This window comes from Rhineura floridana, chromosome 11 (assembly GCF_030035675.1).
Source record: "Rhineura floridana isolate rRhiFlo1 chromosome 11, rRhiFlo1.hap2, whole genome shotgun sequence".
Lineage (NCBI taxonomy): Eukaryota > Metazoa > Chordata > Lepidosauria > Squamata > Rhineuridae > Rhineura > Rhineura floridana.
In genome coordinates, this window is record NC_084490.1 from 69,895,308 (window position 1) to 69,921,655 (window position 26,348).

A 26,348-nucleotide genomic window follows, 5' to 3' on the forward strand; every position below is an offset into this window, starting at 1 on the left:
TATTATTGCAATGCCCTCTATGTGGGGCCACTCTTGTGCCTTGTGCAAAAACTCCATCTGATGCAAAATTCTGTGGCTAAACTGTTGATGGGGACAGACTCCTGCAATTCTGCTGCTTAAAAACGCTTGCATTGGCTGCCCATATACTATCAGGCAAGGTTCAAGGTTCTTGTATTAATTTCCATGGTGCTTAACAACTTGAGTCCAAGATACCTTAAGGACCATCTGATCCCTTATATCACAGCCTGATCACCAAGATCTTTGGGGGAAAGTCTCTGTTGGTGGTCTTCCATGGCTCGGATGCATGGCTCATAACTACTGGAAGCTAGGCATGCAGAGTTGTGGGCAGAGCTCCCTTCCAGCTGAGATCTTCCTTGCAGAACTTCAGGCTCATGACTTTTTTCTTCCAGCAGGCATGTTAAGGAAATGTTGGTTGTATTATAAATTTTTGTTTTATTTTCTGTATGGTTTATTTTTATGTACACTGCTTAGAAATGCTAATGATTAAGAGGTACATCAATATTTTAAATAATGAATAAAATAAAATAATGTAAATATCACCATAATTAAATTGCACAAACTGTTCTTGTGGAACTTGTTTATGTTTGCAGAATCTGGAATTTTCTGTTGTCATGCATTGGAAATGGAGGATTGGAACATACACATGGGTTGGGAATATCTGCATAGTAGCAAAAGAACAGTGAGTGAGACTGGGAAGGTTTTAGAAACTGTGCAGAGGAACCTACTTCCAATTCTAAACTGATTAAATACCTGTTTACAGTGCAGTCTGAGGCATATCTGCTCAGCAGTAAGACCTATTGAGTTAAATGGAACTTACTCAGATGTAAGTGTGAACACAATTGCAGCTTTCGTTACTCAGGGAGGTTCTCCTGGGCAAATTGTTGAAATGGATGGGAACCAAACAAGAGCACAGTCAGGCCCGGTGCCAGTGGGAGGCCAGGTTGGGCCCTAGTCGTGGGCCCCTGCAGTCCAGAGGAGCCCCCTCCTTAGAGTGGGAGGGTGAAGCTTCCACTCAGCAATCTGTGATAGCATCAAGTTGCAGGACACAGTGCCCCGACACATCACATCACAAAAAGGGAACTCCCGAGAGCTTCCAGCACCCCCCGATACAGGTGATGTGGGGCTTAAATAAGCCCGCCCACCCCACCTACCTGTCACATCAGTGCACACACAACATTTGCCATTACCCAAAATGGTAGCGGGAGCATCCAGAAGTGTTTGACGATCCCGCTGCCATCTTGGATGATAGCAGGAGTGCATGCACGCTGACACAACAGGAAAGTGGGGCAGGTGGGCTTATTTAAGCCCCACAACACCTGTATGAGGCAGGGATGTTTAGCCTTATGGTGCTATGGGCCCAGGGCAGGTTGTGCTCAACTGTCCAATCATGTCTGGCATCGGCCTTGAGCACAATAGTGGCTTGTGTTCCATATGTGTTTTAGCAGACATGAAGGCTAAGAGCTTGCTCCTGCTGAAAGTGAAATGCTCAGGTCTCCCAAGATTCCTTGGTAAATTATATGGCCACAAAAGTGGTTGTATACTATAGGCCAGCATGGATTTTTTGCATTCTGCAATGTCAAATTGAAAATATCCCCTGTGCCATTCTGCTGTTTCCTGTAAGCTCATTTCAAAACAAAATCTTACAAAAAAAGCCTCAAAGTTTTCATGGCATTACACAAAACACTCAGAAAGAATCGATAGTTGAAAGTGTAAAAAAAGAGAAAAAAATCCAGACCTCTGTTGGACTTTATTCTGTCAGTGATCTCATAATTAGTTGAAATTAATTAACACTCAGCTATGTTCACAGAATACCTGTAATCCTATTATTGACCTTCATCTTGTGCAGTTTAAAAGTTTAAAAAATGCCTGGCTGATTTTTAATTAAGTTAAGAAATTTAACGTTGGAGTTGATAAGCACGGGCATGCTCAGTAATTATTATTATTATTATTATTTATTAAATTTATTAGTCGCCCATCTGGCTGGTTGTCCAGCCACTCTGGGCGACATACAAGATAAAAACAATACATTAAAACGTTAAAATTTAAAACCATAACAGTAAAAACCTAACCCACCCCAAAAGCCTGCCTGAAGAGCCAGGTCTTCAAGGCCCAGAGGAAGCTCATCATAGAAGGGGCATGGCGGAGATCATTTGGGAGAGAGTTCCACAGGGTGGGGGCCACTATTGAAAAAGCCGTCTCTCTAGTCCTCACCAGTCTAGCTGTTTTAACCGGTGGGATCGAGAGAAGGTCTTCTGAGGCTGATCTTGTTGAGCGGCATCCCTGATGATGCTGGAGGCGCTCCTTCAGATAGACTGGGCTAAAACCGTATAGGGTTTTAAAGGTCAAAACCAACACCTTGAATTGGGCCCGGTAAACAACCGGTAGCCAGTGCAACTCCTTCAGCACTGGAGTGATGTGATCTTGCCGGCAGCTGCCTTTAATCAGACGAGCCGCCGCATTCTGTACCAGTTGCAGCTTCCGGACTGTTTTCAAGGGTAACCCCACATAGAGCGCATTACAGTAGTCTAGGCGAGAGGTGACCAGGGCATGTACTACCGGTGGGAGCAGATGGTTGGGAAGGTAGGGGCGCAGCCTCCGTATCAGATGGAGTTGATACAGCACTGCCCGGCTCACAGCCTTGAGCCTCCATGGTCAGCTGGGAGTCAAGAATGACCCCCAGGCTGCGGACCTGGTCTTTCAGGGGCAATCATACCCCATTGAGCACCAGGTCCACATCCCCCAGCCTTCCCTTGTCTCCCACAAACAGTACCTCGGTTTTGTCAGGGTTCAGCTTCAGCTTATTCCTTCCCATCCAGCCACTCACCGACTCCAGGCACTTGGACAGGGTTTCTACAGCCAACCTCGGTGAAGATTTAAATGAGAGATAGAGCTGTGTGTCATCCGCATACTGATGGAATGCTTTAGAAGAAATGGGGTTGCCATAGCGTCTGATTGTCCTGATGTTCAACCTATACTGTAGGCTACTGTAAGGACAGAATATGGAGAAACCGATTGGTTCCCCATCAGAAAGGGTGTGAGACAGGGCTGTATTTTATCACCCTATCTGTTTAATCTATATGCAGAACATATCATACAGAAAGCGGGATTGGACCAAGATGAAAGAGGTGTGAAAATTGGAGGGACAAATATCGATAATTTAAGATATGCAGACGATACCATACTACTAGCAGAAACCAGTAATGATTTGAAATGAATGCTGATGAAAGTTAAAGAGGAAAGCACAAAAGCAGGACTACAGCTGAACATCAAAAATACTAAAGTAATGTCAACAGAAGATTTATATAACTTTAAAGTTGACAATGAGGACATTGAACTTGTCAAGGATTATCAATATCTCGGCACAGTCATTAACCAAAATGGAGACGATAGTCAAGAAATCAGAAGAAGGCTAGGCCTAGCAAGGGCAGCTATGAGAGAACTAGAAAAAGTCCTCAAATGCCAAGATGTATCACTGAACACCAAAGTCAGGATCATTCAGACCTAATCTCTATGTGTGGATGTGAAAGTTGGACAGTGAAAAAAGCGGATAAGAGAAAAATAAACTCATTTGAAATGTGGTGTTGGAGGAGAGCTTTGCGCATACCATGGACTGCAAAAAAGACAAATAATTGGGTGTTAGAACAAATTAAACCAGAACTATCACTAGAAGCTAAAATGATGAAACTGAGTTTATCATACTTTGGACACATAATCAGAACATGATTCACTAGAAAAGACCATAATGCTGGGAAAAACAGAAGGGAGTAGAAAAAGAGGAAGGCCAAAGAAGAGATGGATTGATTCCATAAAGGAAGCCACAGACCTGAACTTACAAGATCTGAATAGGGTGGTTCATGACAGATGCCCTTTGAGATCACTGATTCATAGGGTCACCATAAGTCGTAATCGACTTGAAGGCATATAACAACAACAAAGCTGTGTGTTAAATAAAAGTAGCTCTTTATTAGTAGCTCTTTACTTAGACTGTATAAGATTGCAGGTCATCTAGTCAACAACCTCCCACAAACCAACCAACGCAGTCAAGACCACAATTGTGCTCCAAAGCAGAGAGCAGGTGCACTGCAGCAAAAGGTACCTGCAGAGCAAACAACTGCAGATGACGTAGGGCATGAGCTCCTAGAAAACCCCATTCTTCCTGTGTGAATGCTGGTGTTGACTATGTGAAATTCTTCCTCCTCTCTCTCTCTTTTTTTAACCTTCATAGTGCTGAGATTCTCAGATACTTGCTCATTTCCTGAGAACAGAGTGATCCACACATTTGGGGCTGTGGCTTTGCTTGGGTTGTGTTTTTCATATTGAGACGTGATGGGAGAGATCGCAAGATAGGTTTGAGGAGAGTTCTAGCTAGTAGCACAGTTAGGCAGCTGCAGCAACTTCCTGCATCAGGCATGTGGGGAAGGTTTTCCATAGTAAGCTGCAGTGGTACAGAGTCCTGTACTTAGTTGTTTGCTGACATTCTTTGTGTTATGGACCGTTTCATATACTTACCCAGTCATGAGTTATGTAGTCCTACCCCCCGCATCCAAATACAGAAAGGGAATGAATCTGCTTACCAAATAGCATTTACTTCTCCTTGGGACCAGTTTACACACACATGCTCATCACTTTGAACATCACAAAAAAGAATATGTGTTTCTGGAGACAGTTCACACATTCAGTGCCCATCATCATGTTGATGTTTTGTTTTATCATCTGAGTGTTTGCTGCCCTGGGCACCTTTGGGAGGAAGGACAGGATATAAATTTAAATAATAATAATGTTGAGTAATTGGGATAGGTGGTATACATTTGTGGATAAGCCCTTAGTTGCACCCTAGGGCCTAAAATCCAGGTCCTTGTTTCTTAGTTGGGGAGCTTCACCATAACAAGAGTCAGGACACCTGCTCTAAAGTGTTTTCCATTGAGACCTAAATATTAGGAAGATTATACAGATTAGACTGTATATATTTTAAAACCACAGAACATCTGGTTGAGGCTTTATGCACGTTTCCTTAGTTAGCCAGCAGCAAGCTTACCACTCCCAGCTGTATCCCCCAAAATAACCAGTGCTGGCAGCTTTCTTCCTTAGAGTGACTTGACAGTACTTCAGACATCTGTTACAGAGGGACTTTCAGAAGTGCCTGATTGATGTTCCCTTTTTAAAAAAGTTACATAGCTAATACTAAGGGTCCGTTGAGCTTCATGTTCTCTGTTCTGACTAGGAGCAGCTCTCCAAGGTCTTAGACAGACCTTTCACAGCCCTGATGTCGGAGATATCAGGTTAGCTTCAAGATTTTGAGAAAATACTTAGCAAGAATCTACAAATCTTTGTTGCTATGGGGAAGTTTCTTCCTGAATGAATAGAATCCAGAATGTCACATACTCTTTGGAAAGACCTTCTCTACTATCTGGCTATCAGGATGGCCACATATTCTCATCCTCTGTGCATTTTGCAACTAGCAAAGCAATATATTGAGGATGTACTCACATAGTACATTTTGTAAATAACTTGACTATAGCAATACAGCTAATTGTTTGGAACAGCAGTAACAACAATGCTGGACAGCTGGGCTTTGGTTTGATCATTCCAGAAACATGGGGTTTGCTGTGGTTTCATGTAACCTTTCTGTTCATTTGTGAGTAACAGGCAGTAATAGTCCCTTATACATACCCACTTGTGGCAAAAGGATCCCATTGCCTAATCTGAATGGAAAATTTAGAGTGGCCATTGAGAGAGACACATTTTTTTTCTTTTTCCTGCTTTCTTGCTCAGTAATTATTTGTTCAGTAATTGCTTTTGTCTATGGCTCTCCCAGACAGGAGTTTATTGAGAAATCTCAGTGGCTTGTGTATATCTAAGCTTTTCAGTGTACACAAAATGTAATCATCATCAAAATGCCAGCCCATTCTTTTGTTACATTTAATCTGAATTTTCCCATATCATGGGAAATCTGATAAGTAAAAATAGACTATTATACCTCCATAGTAGGGTTACCAGACCTCCGTTTTTCAGCCAGAGACTCTGGTTTTTGGGGGTCCCCTCTGGGTCTCTGGGTGACTCACCTTAATCTGTGGACTTTCAGCTTTCATTTTTTTAAAAATTAAGTTTCTAGGTGGTCTGGTTCCAGAGATATACACCAAAACGTCAGGCACCCCCCACAACATTTTACTTGCTCTAAATTCTGCTCTAATCCCTGCCCTTTCAGGTTTTTAGCCAATAAGAAATTAGGGCTGTGATTGATACAGCCAAAAATGTAGAGTCAAATTGAATTGTTTGCCTTCAAGTCGATTGTGACTTATGGCGACCCTATGAACAACGTTTTCATGGTAAGCGGTATTCAGAGGGAGTTTACCAAGGCTCAGAAACGTGCTTTTTCCTGCTTTTCTGAACATCTCACAGATTGAATAAATAAGCTTTCAGTTTTTTTGTCTCTTGTGTGTAGGATTCAGACAGGTTTAAATTTTGAAGAGGGCAGTGTTTTGCAAACTTCCCAAATTGAAGCTTTAATCCAGTACTTGCTTTTCCAGAGTAAACATACCCAAAGTTCAATAGGACTTCATTTTGAGTAGACATGGTTAGGATTGTGCTGTAAATTGATGGGACGTTTGAGTGAACATAGCAAAGAATTGTGTTTGTGTTGTATATCTTTCTCTCCCCCTCCAATCCTATTTTTAAAGCAATTAGGCAGGGCTTACTTAGATATCACTGTTTTTATTATGTAGGAAACTAATACTATTTTTTTTAATGTTCTGCAATGATCAACTGGTTTTGACAAACTATTATATGTATTTTTACATCTCCAGTGTGTGTGTGTGTATGGGAATCTTTCCAACAACCCTGTGAGGTGGGGTTGCAGTCTGGAAACCAAAGCAGCTCACAATAAGAAATAAATCCCTTTAAAATCTAATAACCATAAAACCAAGCATAATCAGTTGCAAAACAGGTTAAAGTGGCATGATTCTGAATTTTGGGTTGCGTGAATGAAATTGCTTATCACTTGAGGTTGCAGTTCTGTCCCTCTTTGAGTAAGCCCCACTGAATACATTGAGAGTTGCTTCTGAATAAATAAACATAGAATTGCACTATAAATATCTGTACAGGTTGTGTAAACAATAAATATATTTGATAGCCATGCTTATACAAATATTTCCTCATTTCTCATGTTTTTGGTTAGGAATCGTGACTGGCTGTGAGATGCTTAGTTTTCTGCCTTACTCGTAGGAATCCTGTTGTGGTTGGTATGGTACTGCATTTAAGGATTCATCACTGTCTTTTGTTCTTTTTCTATTTGCATTTCATTTACCTTTATTCTCAGTCCCTTTCATCCATAGAAGCAACAACAGTGATTCCATGCGCACCACTCAACCTTCTTAAACCCACTGATGGTGCACCTGTTTGTTTCTTGTCCAATAGTGGTAAAAGAGAATTCACATACTGGGCAGTGTGGCTGCAGTTGTTGTTGTTCCCAAGCTGCTGCCTATGAAGGTAGACTAAATCATGTGTGCTTTCTCTCTGTCAATTATATTCACTGGAATTGGGTTGGCTGATAAAGTGAGTTTATAGCAGCCCACAGGGAAGACAGAAAAGGGTAGAGAATCTTCTTACTCATTACTCAGACCTCTTTCTGAAGTGAAGGGTCAAATCAGTAAATAAATTTGGATGTTAAAAGGTAGGGGCAGGGCATTCCAGGCAGGGGGTTGCCAACCCTACTTGGATATAGATATCTTTTCAGAGGATCCCTAGTAAAGTTTTACCAACAACACAATCCAAACCATATCTACTGAGAAGTAAGTCCTATTGAGTTCTATGGGGCTTAGTCCCTTAGTAAGCGTGTTTAGAATTACAGCTGTTCAGGGGCATCCATCTTGACTCCTGAGTGCTGCCATCTAACATCTCCACAACACTAGGCTCCTTTCTTCCTACAATGGCCTTATGGTGACTGGACTGGCCTGGCCTGAGGGCACTTGAACCCTTTTTGCCAGAAGCGAATTGGTTAGATTAAATGTTCTCTACCCAGGCTCCATCTTTTAGCTAAGATTTCTATCTTAATTTCCAATCTGAGAAATGTTTTTGTTTGAATTGTATGTGCCAAGCAACTGTGGTTGATCCTTAATGTATCATGCTTAATGACATCACTTGGACCCGCCCCATGATGTCACTTGAACCCACCCTGTGACATCACTTAGACCCACCCCATGACATCACTTAGACCCACCCCATGACATCACTTAGACCAGCCCCATGACATCACTCAGGCCCATCCCCAAAATCTGACCTGGCAACCCTACTCCGTAGTCACCACTGGTTTGGGAGCTGGTTAATGCAGGTTTTTGGTGGCTGGTTTATCAAATGTGGTGATGTTTTGGTGGGTATTCTCTATCACTACACTCCCTAGTTCTGTTTTCTCCTCACCTGATCACAACCTCCCATTTTATTTTTTGGCAGTCCAAGCTATGCAAATGTGCCTATTTTCACCAACTGCTTCATTTTGAAGGCACATTCAAATTTTAATAATCTGGTTCTGAGGAGAAGATGTGTTGAGTCAGGTCTTGGGGGGGGGGACATATTTTTTTTTTTCAATAATTTTTATTCAGATTTTCATAAAACATACAAGACAAAATCATAAAACATTCAAAGACAAAAAACAAAATCAAAAATAGTTAAACAAAAAGAAAAAAAGAAAAAAAAAACAAAAATAAAAAATAAAGAGTAAAATATTGACTTCCCATTTGTCAAAGATCAAATCAGTTATAAGTCTATAATATATAACAATCCTGTCTCTTAAGTCATATTATAAAATCACTTTCCTCCAGTAGTTATCTTACTTAATCATCAAATCTCATAAACATTACTTTATTCTTTCCACAAAAAGTCAAAGAGAGGTTTCAATTCTTTAAGAAATATATCTATCAATTTTTTTTCCAGATAAGCATATCGATTAATCCATCTCATTACTAATTATGATAATCTTGTTGTCATAACCATAATCAAAATAAACATTTCAATTAATCCATCACATCAGAATCTGTTAGGTTCAGTAATTTCAGTAGCCATTGTTCTATTATCCCTATTAGTTCCATTTTCCATCTTCCATCTTCAGTAGTCTTGTTAAGTCCAGTAATTTCAGTATCCAATCTTCCATTATCAGTATTCCATAATAATCTTGCTGTCAAAGCCATAGTCATATAGTAAGAGTCTGATGGGAATTACCTCTATCCCAAATATTTTCTTGCCATCCATTCTGAATAGGTTGCTGAAATACTGCTGTAAAATCATATCTCTGTTCTTTTTTTCAGAATACACTGGGTCATCTCTTGAAAGTTTTTCCATTGTCACATGGCTGCAGTTAATTCCATAGATTTTCTCTATATTGGGCTCCATCACATCATTCCAGTCCAGAAGATTATCCATGCCATTGATAACTTTATCTCTAGAATCTTCATTAATTTCTTCAGAGATAACATTGAGTTCCAAACAATAGATTTTATTTCTAAAGTCCATAGACTCCAAATCTTGTTCCTGTTCCACGTTTGTTCCAATCTCCGGGATCTCCTCTCTCACAGGGACCCCTGTTCCAGTCTCCAGGGTCTCCTCTCTCACAGGGACCCCTGTTCCAGTCTCCAGGGTCTCCTCTCTCACAAGGACCCCCATGTCTTTAATCTCCTGTGTCTCCAAACAATAATTTTTGTTTCTAAAGTCCATAGACTCCAAATCTTTTTCCTGTTCCACGTTTGTTCCAATCTCCGGGGTCTCCTCTCTCACAGGGACCCCTTCCAGGGTCACCTCTCTCACAGGGACCCCTATATCTTTAATCTCCTGCTTCATTTTACTCAATTCAATTTTCAGCTCCTTACAACCCTGTCGCAGGTTTTGTTTCGTTATCTCAATCTCATCCATTATTTTCTGAAACATAGTTATTTCCAGCTTCTCAGCCACTTTCTTAATTGCCATTTTAAAAGAAAAATATAGGAAAACCACTTCTTATTTCAGCAACAATTGGGTTAATACTCCAAACTTGGTGACATCACAGTATAAACAGAGCAGACAGCCTTATCTCTCCATGCTTAAGTAAACAAAATGCAGTTCCCAGGATCGAAACAATTAATGGCGGTCGTCAGAAAACAGATTCGTCAAAATAAAATAGACCAAAAAGAGAGTAGTCTCAGACAATATAATATTCTTCAAAATAAAAATCTGGAATAGAAATCCCTCTTCTGTGTATATCTTTAGAATGCAAATCCAGGACAGCTTTTTGCAACAAAAACAGAGATAAGCTATTAATTAGTGAGTAGCAGAGAGAAGTTATGGCTCCCCAGTGAGATGTCAAAAACCGATCAATCTGGCAAATCTCTTTTAAACAGCAACAATTTAAGTCAAGTAAAAGAAAAATATAGAAAGAAGGGTGCTTGCCTGTTAGTGCGTTCTCTCTTAGAAGATAAGATGAACGTTCGCTTTTCCAGATAGAGCTTGTTGTTAAAAATCCGTCCCACCTTCGTCGGCTGGACCTCGTCCCATAAATTAATGAGATCTGGTCGTCCCAACAAAAATAGGCTTTGAGGTTAATCTCTTCGTTTCTCCCTACCCGGGAGAAGTTTAATCAGTCAAAAAAAGAAAAAATCTGACTGATATATCTGAATAAGCTTCTTTTGAGGCAGGAGCCCGTCTCAAAAGCAGGCACAGGCTAAGTCACCCTTCCCGGAAGTCCGGGGGGGGGGACATATTGATGCCAGAGAGATTTTTTAAAACATGGTATGGAGTTCTCCCACCAAATTAGTCTTGTGCAGTGCTTTTTTTCAGTGTGAAAGTGTTCTGCCTGCCTTTCTATTCCTGGGTTTGCTTGAAGCACATGAAGGGAGGAGAGGGAAACACTGACTCTTGGAAGAGTGTAAATTTGCATTCATTGTAGTTAACCCTTCATGTTGTCCTCCTATGTAAGGAACAGATTGTGTGCCATTCCGCTGGAAACTTGCCAGTCTGGCTGTGAGCGCACTAGTCACCTGTAGCAAAGCATTTCCATTGGCCACACCTGGAGGGGAAATGTGTTAATCTGCTGATCAGTTGTAAATCTTTTTGAAGCAATTTTTTTTTAAAAAATGCACTAATGCTGATCCCACCAGGATTTATAGTAAAAAGGGGTGGGGCTTGACTAGCATTGCATGCCCGTGTTTTCAGAAAAGAAAGGAATCAGCAGACCAGTAAGTGTGTCTACCCTCTGAAGCATTGCCTGCCTGGAGCTGTCATTCCCTTCTCCTACAAACAATGAGAAGAAGCATGAAATATTGCCAGGTTGGGCTGCTCTGGCATCTAATAAGGGAAACACTGCCACTTTGGCTTGGACGAAATTGAAAAGTGTGCATACGAAATTGACAAGCTCCCCTTAGAGATCAGGAACTTGGGGGTCACCTGTGACATTGACAAGTTAACTCAGAAGCAGCACCCTGTTCTTGCTGGAGTTTCTTCTGAAGTCACCTGTCTCTTTTTCAGGGAGGCTAGTGTAAGCAGGGAATGACCAGCAGCAGTTAGCAACAGCAACTCTCTTGTAAGCCTGCCTCTTCCCTCTTCCCCTTCCTTTTGCACAGCTAACCAGATGCCTAGTGGGGCTCCACAAGGGTTGACTGCCCACTCCATCCCCTTAGGTTCTTTTTTTGCTGTAAAGAATCATGGGGAGGGGAATTGATTGTAGGAGAACAAAAACTTGCCTCAGCAGCAAATCTGTGTTCGTGCACACTTCTGGTGTGGGGAGGGAATTAAAAGGTATGGTGTAGAAATATCCACACACACACACACACACACACACACCCTGACAAAAAAGCAAAAACCTCAATTTTGCCTTTTGTGAAACATGATATCTCAGGCCTGGTAATTCTTGCTCTTGTTCACTTCCAGTGAATTTTTTAAAAAATGTGAACACACAGACACAGAAACACCTGCATGCCTGCCCAGAATGGGAAAAGTTAGTGAAGGGCAGAGAAGGCGTGACTGCTGGAAGGGACAAAAACACACACACTCAGGATGTTGTTCATCACACTCTGACCACTTGTGTAGATGGCAAGCGGAGAAATAGCAATTAATGTGATGACTTTAAAAAATAGGAATCAACAAAATGTGTATCAATCACACACTCAAAAAATGGGTCTGCACAACCCATTTGTGAGATAATGCACCCTCAGTTTTTTAGAGCAGCGCATTGCAACAGTTAACAACTTTTCATTTGGTTAAAGTTTAAAAATTGTTCCTTGGAGCCCTGAAGTTTCTTGAATGATTATCAGGGCTCCCCCTGTGGTAGCCTTCCCCAACTTGGCCGGGGCTGACAAGAGTTAGTCCAAAACATCTAGACAGCATAACGTTGCTCTTTGTTTCCCGGAAATACTGCTTATCCTTGACTATAACGAAGCTTCCTCTGTAATGCAATGTAGGAGAGTGGTAGGCAAATTCTAGTTCACATGGGCAACAGTCAGACCCAACAGGCCTGAGCAGTGACTCATATGAACTGAGAGTGTGCCTGAGAAAACACTGGGGCTTTGAAGGGTCCTATTGCAGAGGTTCAGAGGTTCTTTGGCAGACAAGTTTTAAATGGAAGGGTTCCCTGAGGCTAGAAAGATTGAAAAACACTGCATTGGAGTATAAACAGAGAGAGTTTTGCATGCAGGTATTAGGGATGGGTGTGTCCATCTGTCTCACTTTCTCATTTTTTTCAATCTTTTCAGTTCTCCACGTTTCTGCTTCAGTTTGATTTTTAAAAAAAACTCATGAAGAGCATTTTAGTGCAAATGTCTCCTAATATACACATTTTGTGTGCAGTTTTGCCTAAAATACAGTTTTGCAAATCAATTTCCGTAATATAATACTGTTTCGCATGCAATCTTCCCTGTTTATCAATTTTTATGCACACTTTACCCTAGTTTATGCATTTTTGTACACATTATTTGGCTGTAGAACTGCATTCCAAAATTGGAGAAGTGTGAATTTTCAGGGATGGCTGTGTTTTGGTTTGTGTACAGTTTTGGAAAGTGTGACTTAGATACATTTGCCTTTAAGTGAGAACTGAATTGAATTTCTTCCCCATCCTTAGTTTTTTTTAGCATGTAGGTCATTAGAGAGTTGCATGGAAATCTGATTCAGGACAAAAGAAGCCTCATTTTCTCCTGGCTTTCTTGTTGTTTTATTTCTCAGCTAAGCCACCAAGTGCAATTCCTAGCATGGGCTTCCCTTTCTGTCACTTCTCCATAACTCTTCACATTTCAGTTGGGCTTTTGGTTGCCTTCTGCTTCCTCTTTTCCTGCATTCCTATATTTCATTATTTGCAGCTTCTTCCTCTTAAAAGCTTTTTCAGCAATGTCAGGGGTGTGTGGAAACCTAGTTACTTTATGAGCAGTAAATTGAGAAATTAACACACAATCCTAACCATGTCTACTCAGAAGTAAGTCCTACTGAATTCAGTGGGGCTTATTCCCAGGTAAAGTATAGGATTGCACCCTAAGGCCACTTTCGCACTGTTGGTATTTTTGTGGATGGGATTCAGTCATATACTGACAAATTTAGATTGCACAATTAAAATGGATTTGGTGCTCTTGCACAACAAGCCCATAGAAAGGTTTTGTGCAGAACGGTTTTGTGCAAACAAAATAGAGTACAAAAATCACATTAAGATAAATCCACAGGAAATATAGACATACAGAACTAAAGCTTAGCTTTGTGTTTCCATACCCTACCCTATCAGAGAACAAGAGAGATGAGAGAGACTCTCCAATCATTGGTTCGAGTTACCTACTTAGATATTTTTAGCTTGAACTCCTATAATTCATTCATTCTCCTTTGCACAATATTTAAGCCAACAGAAATTAGAGGAATGGACAGCTGAAGGTCCAAGAAGATTATCTCCTCCAGATCCCAAAGTCCAACTGTTAGGCGTGTGGTTCGGTAACTGGTTCCTATCCGTTTGAATTCCAATAGTCTGGCTTTTATTACTGATCTGCCACTTTTTTGTTCACAATTGTTTGCACAATTGTTGATTTGTATTTTTTCCAGTGAAAAAAATAACAATTTCTAATGAAAATGCTTATGCGGCAGGCATTTGTTGCACTGTGAAGTTAAGAATGCATCAGCTTAGAGGAAAGCTGATCACAAAGACAATAACGTAAAATTTGGAGCTGTTTTTTTTTTTAAACACCATTCCAATGACAGCTGCAACCCACCACAAGAGATTAGTGCCAGTCCGAAAACAATGCAGATTGTCAGATTATATCAAAATTCACTAATAGGCAATAAACCTTGTGGTTTAAGAATGTACCTATAGCCCAGCCTTTCCCAACCAGTGTGCCTCCAGATGTTGTTGGACCACAACTCCCATCAGCCTCAGCCAGCATTGCCAATGGCTGAGGCTGATGGGAGTTGTGGTCCAACAACATCTGGAGGCACACCGGTTGGGAAAGGCTGCTATAGCCCACAGATATTTCTATCAAACTTTAAAGCAGGGAAATTGGGCAGCTCTAGTGAATGCACCAGGGGAGCAGGAGACCTGACCTCTTCTCTGTGAGATTTTGTACTGCCCTACAAATTTGTCAAAATGCAAACACAATTTGGGTTGGTCTTTCACAGTCCAATCCACTTGCTGCGTAGCTTGGAAGGATTTGGTAACTTGTACCTCTGAGCATATGGTGAGTGGTGGCAACACCTGCCTTCTCCAAAGATAGAGAATTACATTTTTGTATGTTTGTTGGTATTCTTCTTACTTTGCTTCTTTTCGGTGCTACTACTGTTTCTACAGAGAATCTAACCTAGAAAATTTTATTTCTCTCATTATTTATCCTAGAAATCTGTGTTAAATTTATTTTTATTAATTGCAAAGCCTTTTTATTGGTCAATGTCATATGATGGTGAAGGCAGCCTTTTGTGTTTCAAACTGGAGGTTATGCTCTATTTCTATTTTGGGCACATTAACAGTTGAATCTGAAAATGCAGTTTGATGTAAAATCAGACTGATTATTTATTTATTTATTTATTATTTGATTTATAACCCGCCCTTCCTCCCAGCAGGAGCCCAGTTACAATATGTTGCTACTTAAGCAATGACTCTAGCTGTTGGAAAAAACAAACTTGGCCTGCCCAAGATGCTTGTTTTCAGCCTGCTATGCTTAAACTACTCCACAAGGAAAGGTGGGCATGGTCAACTAAAAACATAGAACACACCTAGAGTTTTGCTAGAATATATTTCACCTCCCATTGTTTTATCTTGTACAAACTGAGACACTCTTCATACCCATTAGAAACTATTCTGCAGAACAGTCAGTACCATTATTCCACAATTGTTTTTGGAGCTTTTTTTTAGTGTTGCAAAATGTTGGTGTACTTCACATATTCACAGAAACAGAAGCAAAAGAAAATGATGTGCTATAGAAACTTCACTAAAATTGCAAAGTAAATCAAACATTTAAGGTGACTATCTGAACTATATCAACTGTTTTAATATTATTGCTTCCTCCCTGCTAAAACAAGATCAGCACAGCACATGTCTTGTTTCTGTTATTTGGGCTGATTGCAGGTGTTGCCACCACTCGCCATATGCTCAGAGGCACATATTACCAAATTCTTCCAAGCTACACACGAAATGGATTGGACTGTGAAAGACCAACCCAAATTGTGTTTGCATTTTGACAAATTTGTAGGGCAGTACAATATCTCAAAGAGGAGTTCAGGTCTCCTGCTCCCTGGTGCATTCACTATAGCTGCCCAATCTCCCTGCTTTTTTGAAGTTTGATAGAAATATCTGTGGGCTATAGGTATGTTCTTAAACCGCAATGTTTTTTGCCTATTAGTGAATTTCTCTGCTTTTTAATCTGGGAGGTAAGAAATGGGATCCTGTGCAAGTTTGCTGAGAATGGATTGATCATTTGCATGCTTATTGAGGATGGAGGGGAGGAGATTGAATGGGTGGGCACTGGGCAGAGGGGAAGCCCGTTTCCTTTCCAAAAGGAAAACATTGTGAACAGTATCATTCTTTTTCAGGGTTTTATTCTACAGGAGGCACATGTAGCCTCCCACCCAAATTTAAACCAAAGCTGCCCCTGGCCACATCCACACCAGGCCTTTATTTCACTTTGGACAGTCATGGCTTCTCCCAAGAATCCTGGGAAGTGTAGTTAGTGAAGGGTGCTGAGAGTTGCTAGGAGATGCCCTGTTCCCCTCACAGAGCTTCAATCAGAGCGGCTGACTGTTAAACCCCTCTGGCCACTGGAGCTCTGTCGGGGGAATAGGAGTCTCCTTCACAAACTACTCTTCCCAGGATTCTTTGGGGGAAGCCATGACTGTCTAAAGTGAAATAAAGGTCTGGTGTGGGTGTGGCTCCCTGATTAGCCAAGCCCAGCATCTGTGAGTCTGGCTTTTAGAACACTGACAGTTGGTTCTTATTTGCATGCCCGGCCTTATCATTGAGTTCAATGTTAAATTTCTTAAATTAATTTAAAATCAGCCAGGCATTTTTTTTTTTAACTTTTAAACTGCAAGGTTGAAGGTTAGAGTATGGGACAAAATCAGTAATAGGATTATAGGTACTCTGTGAACATGACTGATTTTTAATTAATTTCAACAAATTATGGGAACTCTGACAGAAAAAGTCCCAAAGGGGTCTGGTATTTCTCTCTCTCTTTTTACACTTTGAACTCTCGATTCTCTCTGACTGTTTTGTGTATCGCCATGAAAATTTAAAAGGTTTTTAAGCAAGCGTTTCTGAGTTCAGGACCATAGGTTTTGTAAGGTTTTGTTTTAAAATGAGCTTATGGGAAGCATCAGAATGGCATGAGGGAATTTTCAATCTAACATTGCGGAATGCGAAAAATCCATGCTGACTATAGTATACGGCCACTCTTGTGGCTGTGTAAATCTGCTAATAGATCTGATTTGGCAAATATTCTCACCCATCCCTACTCACTGTAGGACATTACTACTGAGCTGCAGGGTTGGCCAAAGATATTTTGGTACCTGAGTTGCTTGGTCATGATCTACTAGCTTAAAGGATTCTAGCCTACTGCTTGAAAGAGAGGCCTTCCCAGAGAGGAGATATTCTGTAGCCCTTTTAAAGAAGTATATTATTTTAAAGAGCTAAGGCTCTCCCAGGCTTCAGAACTCCATAGTGCAAACCACACACCCTGAGATCTGTGACTGACTGGGAGATAAAAAAAAACATGTGGGGAATAGAGAAAGACATCAAATGCCAAAACCTGCTGCATTTGTGGATGGAACTAGAGAGGAGCAGCCGATGAAGGTTTCCTGTCAAACCAGACAGGGGGAAGCTATGATGTGCTGCTTCAGCTATACTATCCCAGTTCCCTAGGGAACTCAAAGTTCTTCACCTTTCACCTCAAAGCAGGTCTTCTGGTTCACATAGTTTCACTACATAGTCTAGCCTTCTGGAAACATCCAAATCTTCAGTACTAATTTACATTTGAGATAACCAGTATTCAGAACCAAAGAAGCACACATTTTATTAGCAGTCAGCGGTTACTCCTTGTATAATATGTGGCAAGGAAATATATATATTTACATACACACACACACACATATACAATTTATCAAAATGGTCAGATGATAATGATACATGGAAAGCCCAATGATTTTTACACCATTGTAAAGATAGGTTTCCTCTGCCTCCAGCACATTCAAACTTTAAACCCCAGTACAGTTTCAGTCCAAAGGAGTATTTAATATTGTATTTAATATAGCCCACAACGTCTCCCAATGCATTCCGACCCCAAGATGACACTGAGTGATGAGGCTAAAGGAGGAGCATGTTGATCAGCTGGCCCCACTGAATTTGATAAATGCATCTATTCATGTAGATAAGGATATGCAGACCTAACTGGGGTTGTTTGTAATCTGCCACGGGGATGAGGACATTTCAGGTTTGTGGGATCTACTGTATTATTACTAGAACCCCTAGATCAAGGATGGTGAACCTGTGGCCACCAGATGTTGCTTGACAACTCCCTGATCATTTCATGTTCGCTGGAGCTAATAGGAATTGAGAGTCTAACAACACTTGGTTTGCCATCCCTTCCTTAGATCCATCAGTTGGAACCAGGTGAATAACGGTGGCTCAGGGGACTGATACAGAATTAAGGAATGGGGAGGGTGCCTCTGAGCACACACTTGGCCGATGGACGGACGGGCAGACGGACTGGTATCAAAATGGAATTCTCAGTCCCTTTGTGCCAAAATCTACTGCTGGTTTCTCCACAGACTTTCTTAATGTAGGGAAAAAATATTAAACTGAAAGTCAGAAACTCTTGTTGATCTACTGCACATCACCCAGAAATGTACCAATAGCACTCAGTCTACACCTTTTGGTCACCTATCACATATAAGCCTGCTGACAGAACTGGATCAGAATGGCTATAATCATTGTGTTGCAGAATTTATTTTTATGAATATAGCAATTACTTAAGCTTCTTGCCAAAATTGTTGTGGGTTTTTTTAATGCACTGCTTTTCTTCATTTGTGAAGGTGGTGAATCCATTTGTTTTGTACGTCTGATTTAGTGAAATGGTATCAAAGATAAGAGCTTATCAAATCTACATATTTGAAGGGGTTATTCCCATTTTCTAGAGAACTCCGAGTATGCAGTGTGGGGGTGAGGGATTGCTAATAGAGAATTTTTAGCATCCTTGTCAAAGGACAATTTGGCTGATGGCATAACAGTTAAATTGATATGAAAGGTTTTTTAACACTAAGATATTGGGGTGAACAACTTTAGAACCTTGAGCCCATGGATGCAATACATAAGGAAGTTACCCAGCTGAAGTTCCACTGAAATGAATGGGAGCTACACAAGAAGCTGATATTATTCTTGTACAACTCCTGTTTATTTTGGTGAGTCTCTTCAGTGGGAACTTCCTGATGGGTTATTGTGACCATGCTTGCTTGTTAGCATTTTTGGACAGAAATTTAAAATGCTTACTCTGAAGTAGTCATTAACTTACTCCAAAGGGTAAGCTACTAGAGGATTGTGATCATAACTACAGTTCTGCTCAAAATAGTTAAATTAGCCAAATAGTGAAAAGAAAAGGCCATGGGTGGCCTGCCTGCTGTTTGACATGTGTTTGTTGTTCTCATTCTTAGTAAATACTGAGAAAGGGAACCCAATCCCCTGGAGATGGGTGGAGCTAATTGCCCTAGTTGTTCAGCAGGAGATAACTTATCTGTGGGAGACTTCTTTGCGGAAATTATTAATATCTGCTTGGATGTCAAACTCCAAGGTCAGGAAAGGAATTAACACACAAAGCTGGTTGGCTGGATCTTTACCCAGTAAGAATAATTCAGTCTTCTCTGGGAAGATTAACCAGAATTTTCTGTTATCCTTCAAAACATACTCCTTGCATATGCAGAGCCCTCAAGTACTGGGAGCCTAATGGCATATCCGCATCAGAAACTTCAATGGACTGAGGCTACAATCCTATACCCATTTACCTGGGAGTACACCCCATTTAACACTCTGTGACTTTCTTCTTAATAGACATGCATAGGATTACACTGCTAAAAGTAATTCGTTTTCTCCATGGTATTCTGGGAACTGAATTTCTGTACAGGGGGCAGCTAGGGCTCTGTAACAGATAATTATTCTTAGTATTCTCAGCAAACAACTCCTCCCAGGTGGGTGGGTAGAATAACTGTTATAGTAGCATATAATTGATGCAAGTTTATAATGTAGCTATGCCCTCAAGTATTGCCGTAGTATAGGGGTAGTCAGCTCTACAAAGTGGTGCCCTCTCTCTCTATTTTTTATTGCAACTCCCATCATCACTGATCATTGGCCATGCTGCCAGGGGCTGATGGAAGTTGGAGTCCAGCAACATATGGAGGGTACTAAATTGGTTTAAGCCTGTTCTAGTTTTTCAAACTTACATTTCTGGCCAACTCATTGGTTCTGCATATTGACTCATGGATATTAATATTTAAAGGTGTGTGTGTACTGCATGTGTACTATGTACTGACTGTGAGAGCCAGTGTGGTGTAATGGTTAAGGTATGAATTCCCACTCAGCCAGGAAGCTCACCTGGTGACCTTGGGCTAGTCACTATCTGTGACAGGGTTGTTATGAGGATAGAATAGGGAGGGAAGAACCATGTACACCACCTTGAGCTCCTTGGAGGAAAGGTGGCATATAAATGTAAGGAATGAATGAATGAATAAATAAATAAATAAATAAATAAAATACTTCGTAGGTGCCAAAAATACAAATCCATCTGCTTCAAAAATAGAGTGAGTGACCTGCATTGAAAACATTGCTATCATTATTTTAAGGTATTGGAAAACAACATCTCAACAAATGCTATAAAAAGAGGTTTGTTGTTTTGGGGTTGTTGGGGTTTTTGCAGTTGAATATTTCCAAGCATGAATCTTTAAACTGTACTAACAATATTCCCCCAGCCTGAAATCTGAAACGGTGTTCCCACAATTGTATATTAGATACCAAGGTTTTCTTAGATGCCAAGGACTTGCTTCTGTACTGTAATTTCTTTCTGTATTTTTATGTCTGTGGTCATGGTGCTTGTCTCTTTCATGGAAGCAATGTCCTTTATGGTTCTTAGACTTGCATTACTGGCCACCTTACAACATAGCATCCTCTTTGCCTTCTTTATTGCAGCTGCATTTAGGGCTGAACGCTTTAGGGATTTTCAGGCCATCATCCCCAAATCCTTTTCCCGTAAGTATACTGTGCATGTGTTCTCAATATATTAGAGTGTCTCCATCTTGCACATGATTTCTATTACTCCTGTGTTTCCATTTGTCTGTGTTTTGATGTACTTGAACAGCCTTGTATTTATTTCACTTCCTGTTTTTTTTTTTTTGAAGCTTGCAAAAAAAATTTAGTGTTACAGATGAAATCATCTGCTTAGAGAGGAGACTTATGCGATGACTGGCTGGAAAGACTCATATGAAAAGATACTGCCTACTAAAAACAATGAATAACAAGACACTTAGCAGTATCAACTACGTGCAGCTAAAGTTGGCCAGAACAATGTTGCTAAAGTTAAGCACTTTTACATAACCATTGACATGATTTTGAGAATTCTGTGTGCTTAATTTTGTGGCTTAATTGTGGTTGGATTGTACCCTAAATATCCAAACAAAGGTTTTCATAGGTTAATCCAATGCTTTTTGTTTTTTTGAAGCTAAGCAGGTCTTGATCTTGTCAGTGCTTTGCCATTTGAATTCTGTGGAAGAAAGGGAGAAGTGTACTTAAATATATTCATTCAATAAGTACAAAAATATGTATGGTTATTGGCCAGTTGTAAAGCAAATGCTTTACATACAGAAGTCTTAGGTTCAGTCTCCAGTTTGTAGGCAGGGACTGGGGAAGATCTTTGCCTGGGCTGTGGAGAGCCATTGCTAGTTAGTGTAGGCCAGGGATGGGGAAGCTGTGGCCCTCCAGATGTTGTTGGATTGCAACTCATGGATCCATGTCAAAGGCCTTCTTTTTGGCAGCACCTATGGAACAGTCTCCCTTTAGAGATTCAACGGGCACTGAGGGTTGTGTTCTTTTTCTGGCAATTCAAGATGTGTTTTTTCACCCGAGATTGCCTAGCTAATGTTTTATTGGAATGTCATAAGAAGATACATCCACACTTGCTGCCATTTGCAGCAGGCATGCTTGCACCTCCTGTGCGGGCAGAGGCAAGGAGCCTTGTGGGCTCTTGGTGCATGGGGAGAGGTGATCCCCACTGGCTTATACAGGAGCCATTCACTGTGGTGGCTCTTGTTGAAGGGGTGGGGCTTCAGCGTGGAAGTCCTTGCCTCCTTGGGCCATGCTGAGGCTATATATTCAGGCCACCTGCACACACCATTGTTCATCGCAGCTGCCTTATCCCACCCTCCCTTGTTGGGTACTCTTGCTGTGGACTGTCAGCTGCTGGTTAACAGGGCTGGGAAGGAATTTTCCTCTCCACATAATTTGCCTGTTACTATGAGGTTTTTCACATTCATATCAATTTTTGTTCTATTCCATTTGTGTTTCATCCAGTTGTGTTTCTTGTCACAACTTTGGTTGGTGGAAGGAGTGCAAGAAGAGCCCTGCTGGATGAGACCAAAGGCTCATCTAGCATCCTGTTCTCAGATGGCCATGGGAAAGCCACAACCAGATTCTCAGTCAGCACAACACTCTCCCCACTTGTATCTCCCAGCCATTGGTTTCCAGAGGCATACCGCTTCCAAAAGTAGATTCAGGACAGACAAAAAGAAGTACTTCTTTACTCAATGCATAGTTAAACTATGGAATTTGCTCCCACAAGATGCAGTAATGGCTACCAGCTTGGATGGCTTTAAAAGAAGATTAGACAAATTCATGGAGGACAGGGCTATCTATGGCTACTAGCCATGATGGCTGTGCTTTGCCACCCTAGTCAGAGGCAGCATGCTTCTGAAAACCAGTTGCCGGAAGCCTCAGGAGGGGAGAGTGTTCTTGCACTCGGGTCCTGCTTGCGGGCTTCCCCCAGACACCTGGTTGGCCACTGTGAGAACAGGATGCTGGACTAGATGGGCCACTGGCCTGATCCAGCAGGCTCTTCTTATGTTCTTACGTTCTTATGTTCTTATTTGTCTAATCCTCTTTTAAAGCCCCTCAGGTTGATGACCATCACCACTTCTTATGGGAGCAAATTAACTATGCACTGTTTGAAGAAGTCCTTTTGTCTGTCCTGAATCTTCCAACATTAGGCTTCATAGGATGCCCCAATTTTCTAGTATTTTTATGAGTGTTGAAGAAAAATGTTTCTCTATCCACTTTCTCCACACCATGCATAATTTTATACATCTCTATTATGTCTTACTATTACTCTAAACTAAAAAGCCCCAAATGTTGTAAACATCCTCATAGGGGAGTTGCTCTATCCCCTTGATCAGTTTGGTTGCCCTTTTTGAAAACTTTTCCAGCTCTACAATATCCTTTTTGAGGGGGGATGACTGAAACTGTGTGTAGTATTGCAAGTGTGGTTGTACCATAGATACGGTCCCATAGGTACCATAGTAACAGCAATCTCTTTCTTAATGATCCTTAACACAGAATTAGTCTTTTTCACAGCTGTTTCACACTGGGTCAACATCTTCCTGAAGCTATTCGCTATGACCCTAAAGTCTCATTCCAAGTTAGTCACCTCCAGTTCATACCCCATAAGCATTTATGTGAAAGTTAGATTTTTTGTTTGTTTGTTTGCTCCATTTTGCATCACTTTACACTTGCTATTTTATTTCCCATTCACCCAATTTGGAGAGATCCTTTTGGAGCTCTTCACAACCTCTTTTTGTTTCAAGTACTCTTAAAAATTTGGTATCATCAGCAAACTTGGCTACCTCACTGCTCAATCCTAGCTCTATATTTATGAACAAGTTAAAAGGCACAGGCCCCAATATAAATCCTTATGGGCTGAATTGCAATAACTGTCTATTCCTACTGTTTGCTTCCTGTTTCTTAACCAGTTACTGATCCACAGCAGGACTTCTCCTTTTATGCCATGATTGCTAAGCATACTCTGGAGTCTTGAGTGGTTGCCATCTGGATCAAGTAGTTTGTCCATTTCTTTTTGTCAAAAAGGCCTAGTTTGTTGTCACTACTATTTGCCTCAGTTCCTCAGACTATTTATTCAGCTTCTGTATCTCCTTATCCTCCTTTAACACACTTTTGACTCCCTTGTCATCCAGTGGTCCAGTGTCCTCCCTAGCCAGTCACCTGCTCCTGATGTATTTGATGTATTGTTTGTTGTTGGTTTTTATGTTTAGCAATCTGCTTCTCAAATTCTTTTGTAGCATCACTTATTGTCTGCTTGCATTTTTTTTTGCCAGAGTTTGTGTTCCCTTTTGTTTCTTTTGGAAAGATTTTCATTCTCTAAAGGAAGCTTTCTTCCCTTTAATAGCCTTCTTTGACAATACGCATTAATCACACTGGCATCCTCTTGGCCCTGGTGACCCCTTTCTTGTTCTGTGGTATACATTCTAGCTGAGTGCTGGGTATGTGGCGACCAACATATGAAATAAATAAATAAATAATAGATTTGTTCTAGGGATGGAATCGTTGGCCAGTGTCACTCTGAAAGCATTCTGTCGACCTAACAGGCAGTATTGATTCGAGTTTGTTCTTTATCCGCTGCTTTTACAGGTCCAATTCTTCCCCTCCCCCCCAAATATTGATATTGTCATTTTCTTTTAAAGTATCAATATTTTGAAAGGAAATGTCAATAAATGGAAGAAAATACTGATAATTTGAAAAAAAAATTGATAAAGGAAATGAAAGTGGCTTTGCCACTGCCTCCTCCTCCGCTGTGACTGAAACTGGTCAGTTTTCACATCAGCAAGCAGTGAGCATCTGTTTTCCTTTTAGAAAAGGAGGAAAGCAGCTTCTAGTGCCCCCCCTCCTCAGCAACCCCTGGGTCCTTAATGTGAACGAGACTTGGCTTGCTTCCTTCTGCTTGGAGCTTGGATTATTGGGGGGGCAGAGAGAGACAGGGAGAAACCTGCACTGCTGTACTGTGAGTTCAAGTGTAAGTCATCCTTTTTGTACAGGCCTGGTTTATCCCAAAACGTTCCTCAGTGCCCAACAATCCACATCCCTTCTCCTGACAATCATTTTATCCACACTTACACTGCTGTTTGTCTAGCTGCTTCTGCCCATGAAATGGGTAGCATTTCAGAAAATGGCCTACTGACATATTTTATAATTATGTTATACAGTAGGGCCCCATTTCTTGGCACCCCGCTTTTTGGCGTTCCGTTAATACAGTGACCCATTAATATGGTGCCAGTGGGGTGATCAGCTGGAGGGGGGGCTGGAGCTCCCCGCACTCCAGCTGATCACACCGGAGGAAGGGAAGATTGGCAGTAGCTCGCTACAGCCGATCTTCTCCTCTTCTGGTGCGATCAGACTCCCCCACTTGAGCTGATCGTGTCAGAGGAGGGGAAGATCAGCTGTAGCATGCTTCAGCTGATCTCCTCTTCCTCGGGGCGGTCAGACTCCCGCACTCCAGCTGATTGCACTGGAGGAGGGGAATATCTGATCTCCGCTCCTGGTGCGATCAGCAGGTTAAGTTCCAGACCCCCGCACTACAGCTGATCTGCTTTTCAGCTGTTTTCGCTTTCCGGCGGGGGTCTGGAACCTAACCTGTCGTATGAGTGGGGCCCTACTGTAGTTTTCTTTTAGTGCTCTGTGAACCCTTTTGGTATTTGCTGAATAAAAAGCTGTAAACAACTGGTTTTAATAAGCAGACATCATCCCTTACCATTGCCCATGCTGGTTGGAGTGATGAGAGTTGGAGTCCAACAGGTTCCCCATTCATGGTGTAAAGAAAACTGAAGGACCAATGGCATGACTCAGAATAAGGAAGTTTCTTATGCCTCATATATTCACCTTGATTCAGAAGTTTCTGTGCATTTCAGTGAATTGCCTCCTTACTCTCTTCACTGGAGGGAGAAGGTCTGCATGCACAGAGAGTTTCTTTCCTGCTAGGAATTGCTGGATTAGAGTGATGGAATGTTAGGTGCAAAATGTTAAATCCCCTCTTGTTTATCCTGTTCACTAGCAGAAAATTCACCACTCTATTCATAACTACAGACCAGTTGATTTCTGTAGTGGCTTCCCTCCCTCAAGTAATCTTTAAACCTAGGAAGTCATCATGTATGTGTGCATTTATTTTTGTGTGTGTATTTTTGGCCAATATGTGTGTGGAAGGGATTGCCTTTCACACCAACGTTAAGGTTCATAAGAAGTGGCTGAGATTAACCACATTATTGCAATTAATTGCTGTAATCAGTTATTTTTCTAAAAAGAACTTGCTCTGAAATCAATAAAATACTTTTTTTGAGCCTACATTGTTTTAGGACTAGTGGAATCCTATGCATATTTACTAAATCCCAAAGTTCTCAGTGTGTTTTAGTCCCATGTAAATGTGCACAGGATTGCATCCCCAATTCTGCTTTCTGTCTAGAATTAAAAGCAATTAAATAATATGATCGCAATACAAAGTCAAGTTTTTTTATATTACAGTGTTTATTTTCATATTTAAACAATAAAAAAATTAGATTTTGGTTTACAGTTTTGAAGATCTTTCTGGCCTTGGTGAAATTACATAAACAATAGAATTATGTTTTGTTCCCCCTCATCCTGCAAGACATGAGGAAGACAAGAGACTATTTCATGTCCTTCAGGTACATCAGGGAAAAAGTACTTTTAGCCAATATTGTACAGAGTAAAGAAGCCTCTTCCTGTGATCACTGGAAGGCAACTCATTGCCCACACATTTTCTCACTCAACCTTTGCATTCATGTATATAAGAAATTTATCTTTAATA

The 26,348-nt window shown here is 41.0% G+C and overlaps 1 protein-coding gene across 15 annotated transcripts in view; it reads left to right on the forward strand.

The window, feature by feature from the left end:
* IKZF1 (IKAROS family zinc finger 1) overlaps nucleotides 1-26,348 on the forward strand; it is a 142,084-nt gene that overhangs the window by 58,833 nt on the left and 56,903 nt on the right. For 8 of the 15 annotated variants that reach the window (XR_009758372.1, XM_061589158.1, XM_061589161.1 and 5 more), the window contains one exon: nucleotides 20,660-20,719. The exons of 6 other annotated variants lie outside the window; for them this stretch is intronic. Coding sequence is in view for 7 of the 9 variants with exons in the window: in XM_061589158.1 (XP_061445142.1) it covers nucleotides 20,660-20,719 (60 nt within the window). In the remaining 2 variants the exon portion in view is untranslated. Of the gene's footprint in view, nucleotides 1-19,475; nucleotides 19,555-20,659; nucleotides 20,720-26,348 lie in introns of those variants that run through there. One more of the 15 variants, XM_061589165.1, reaches the window with a different exon arrangement.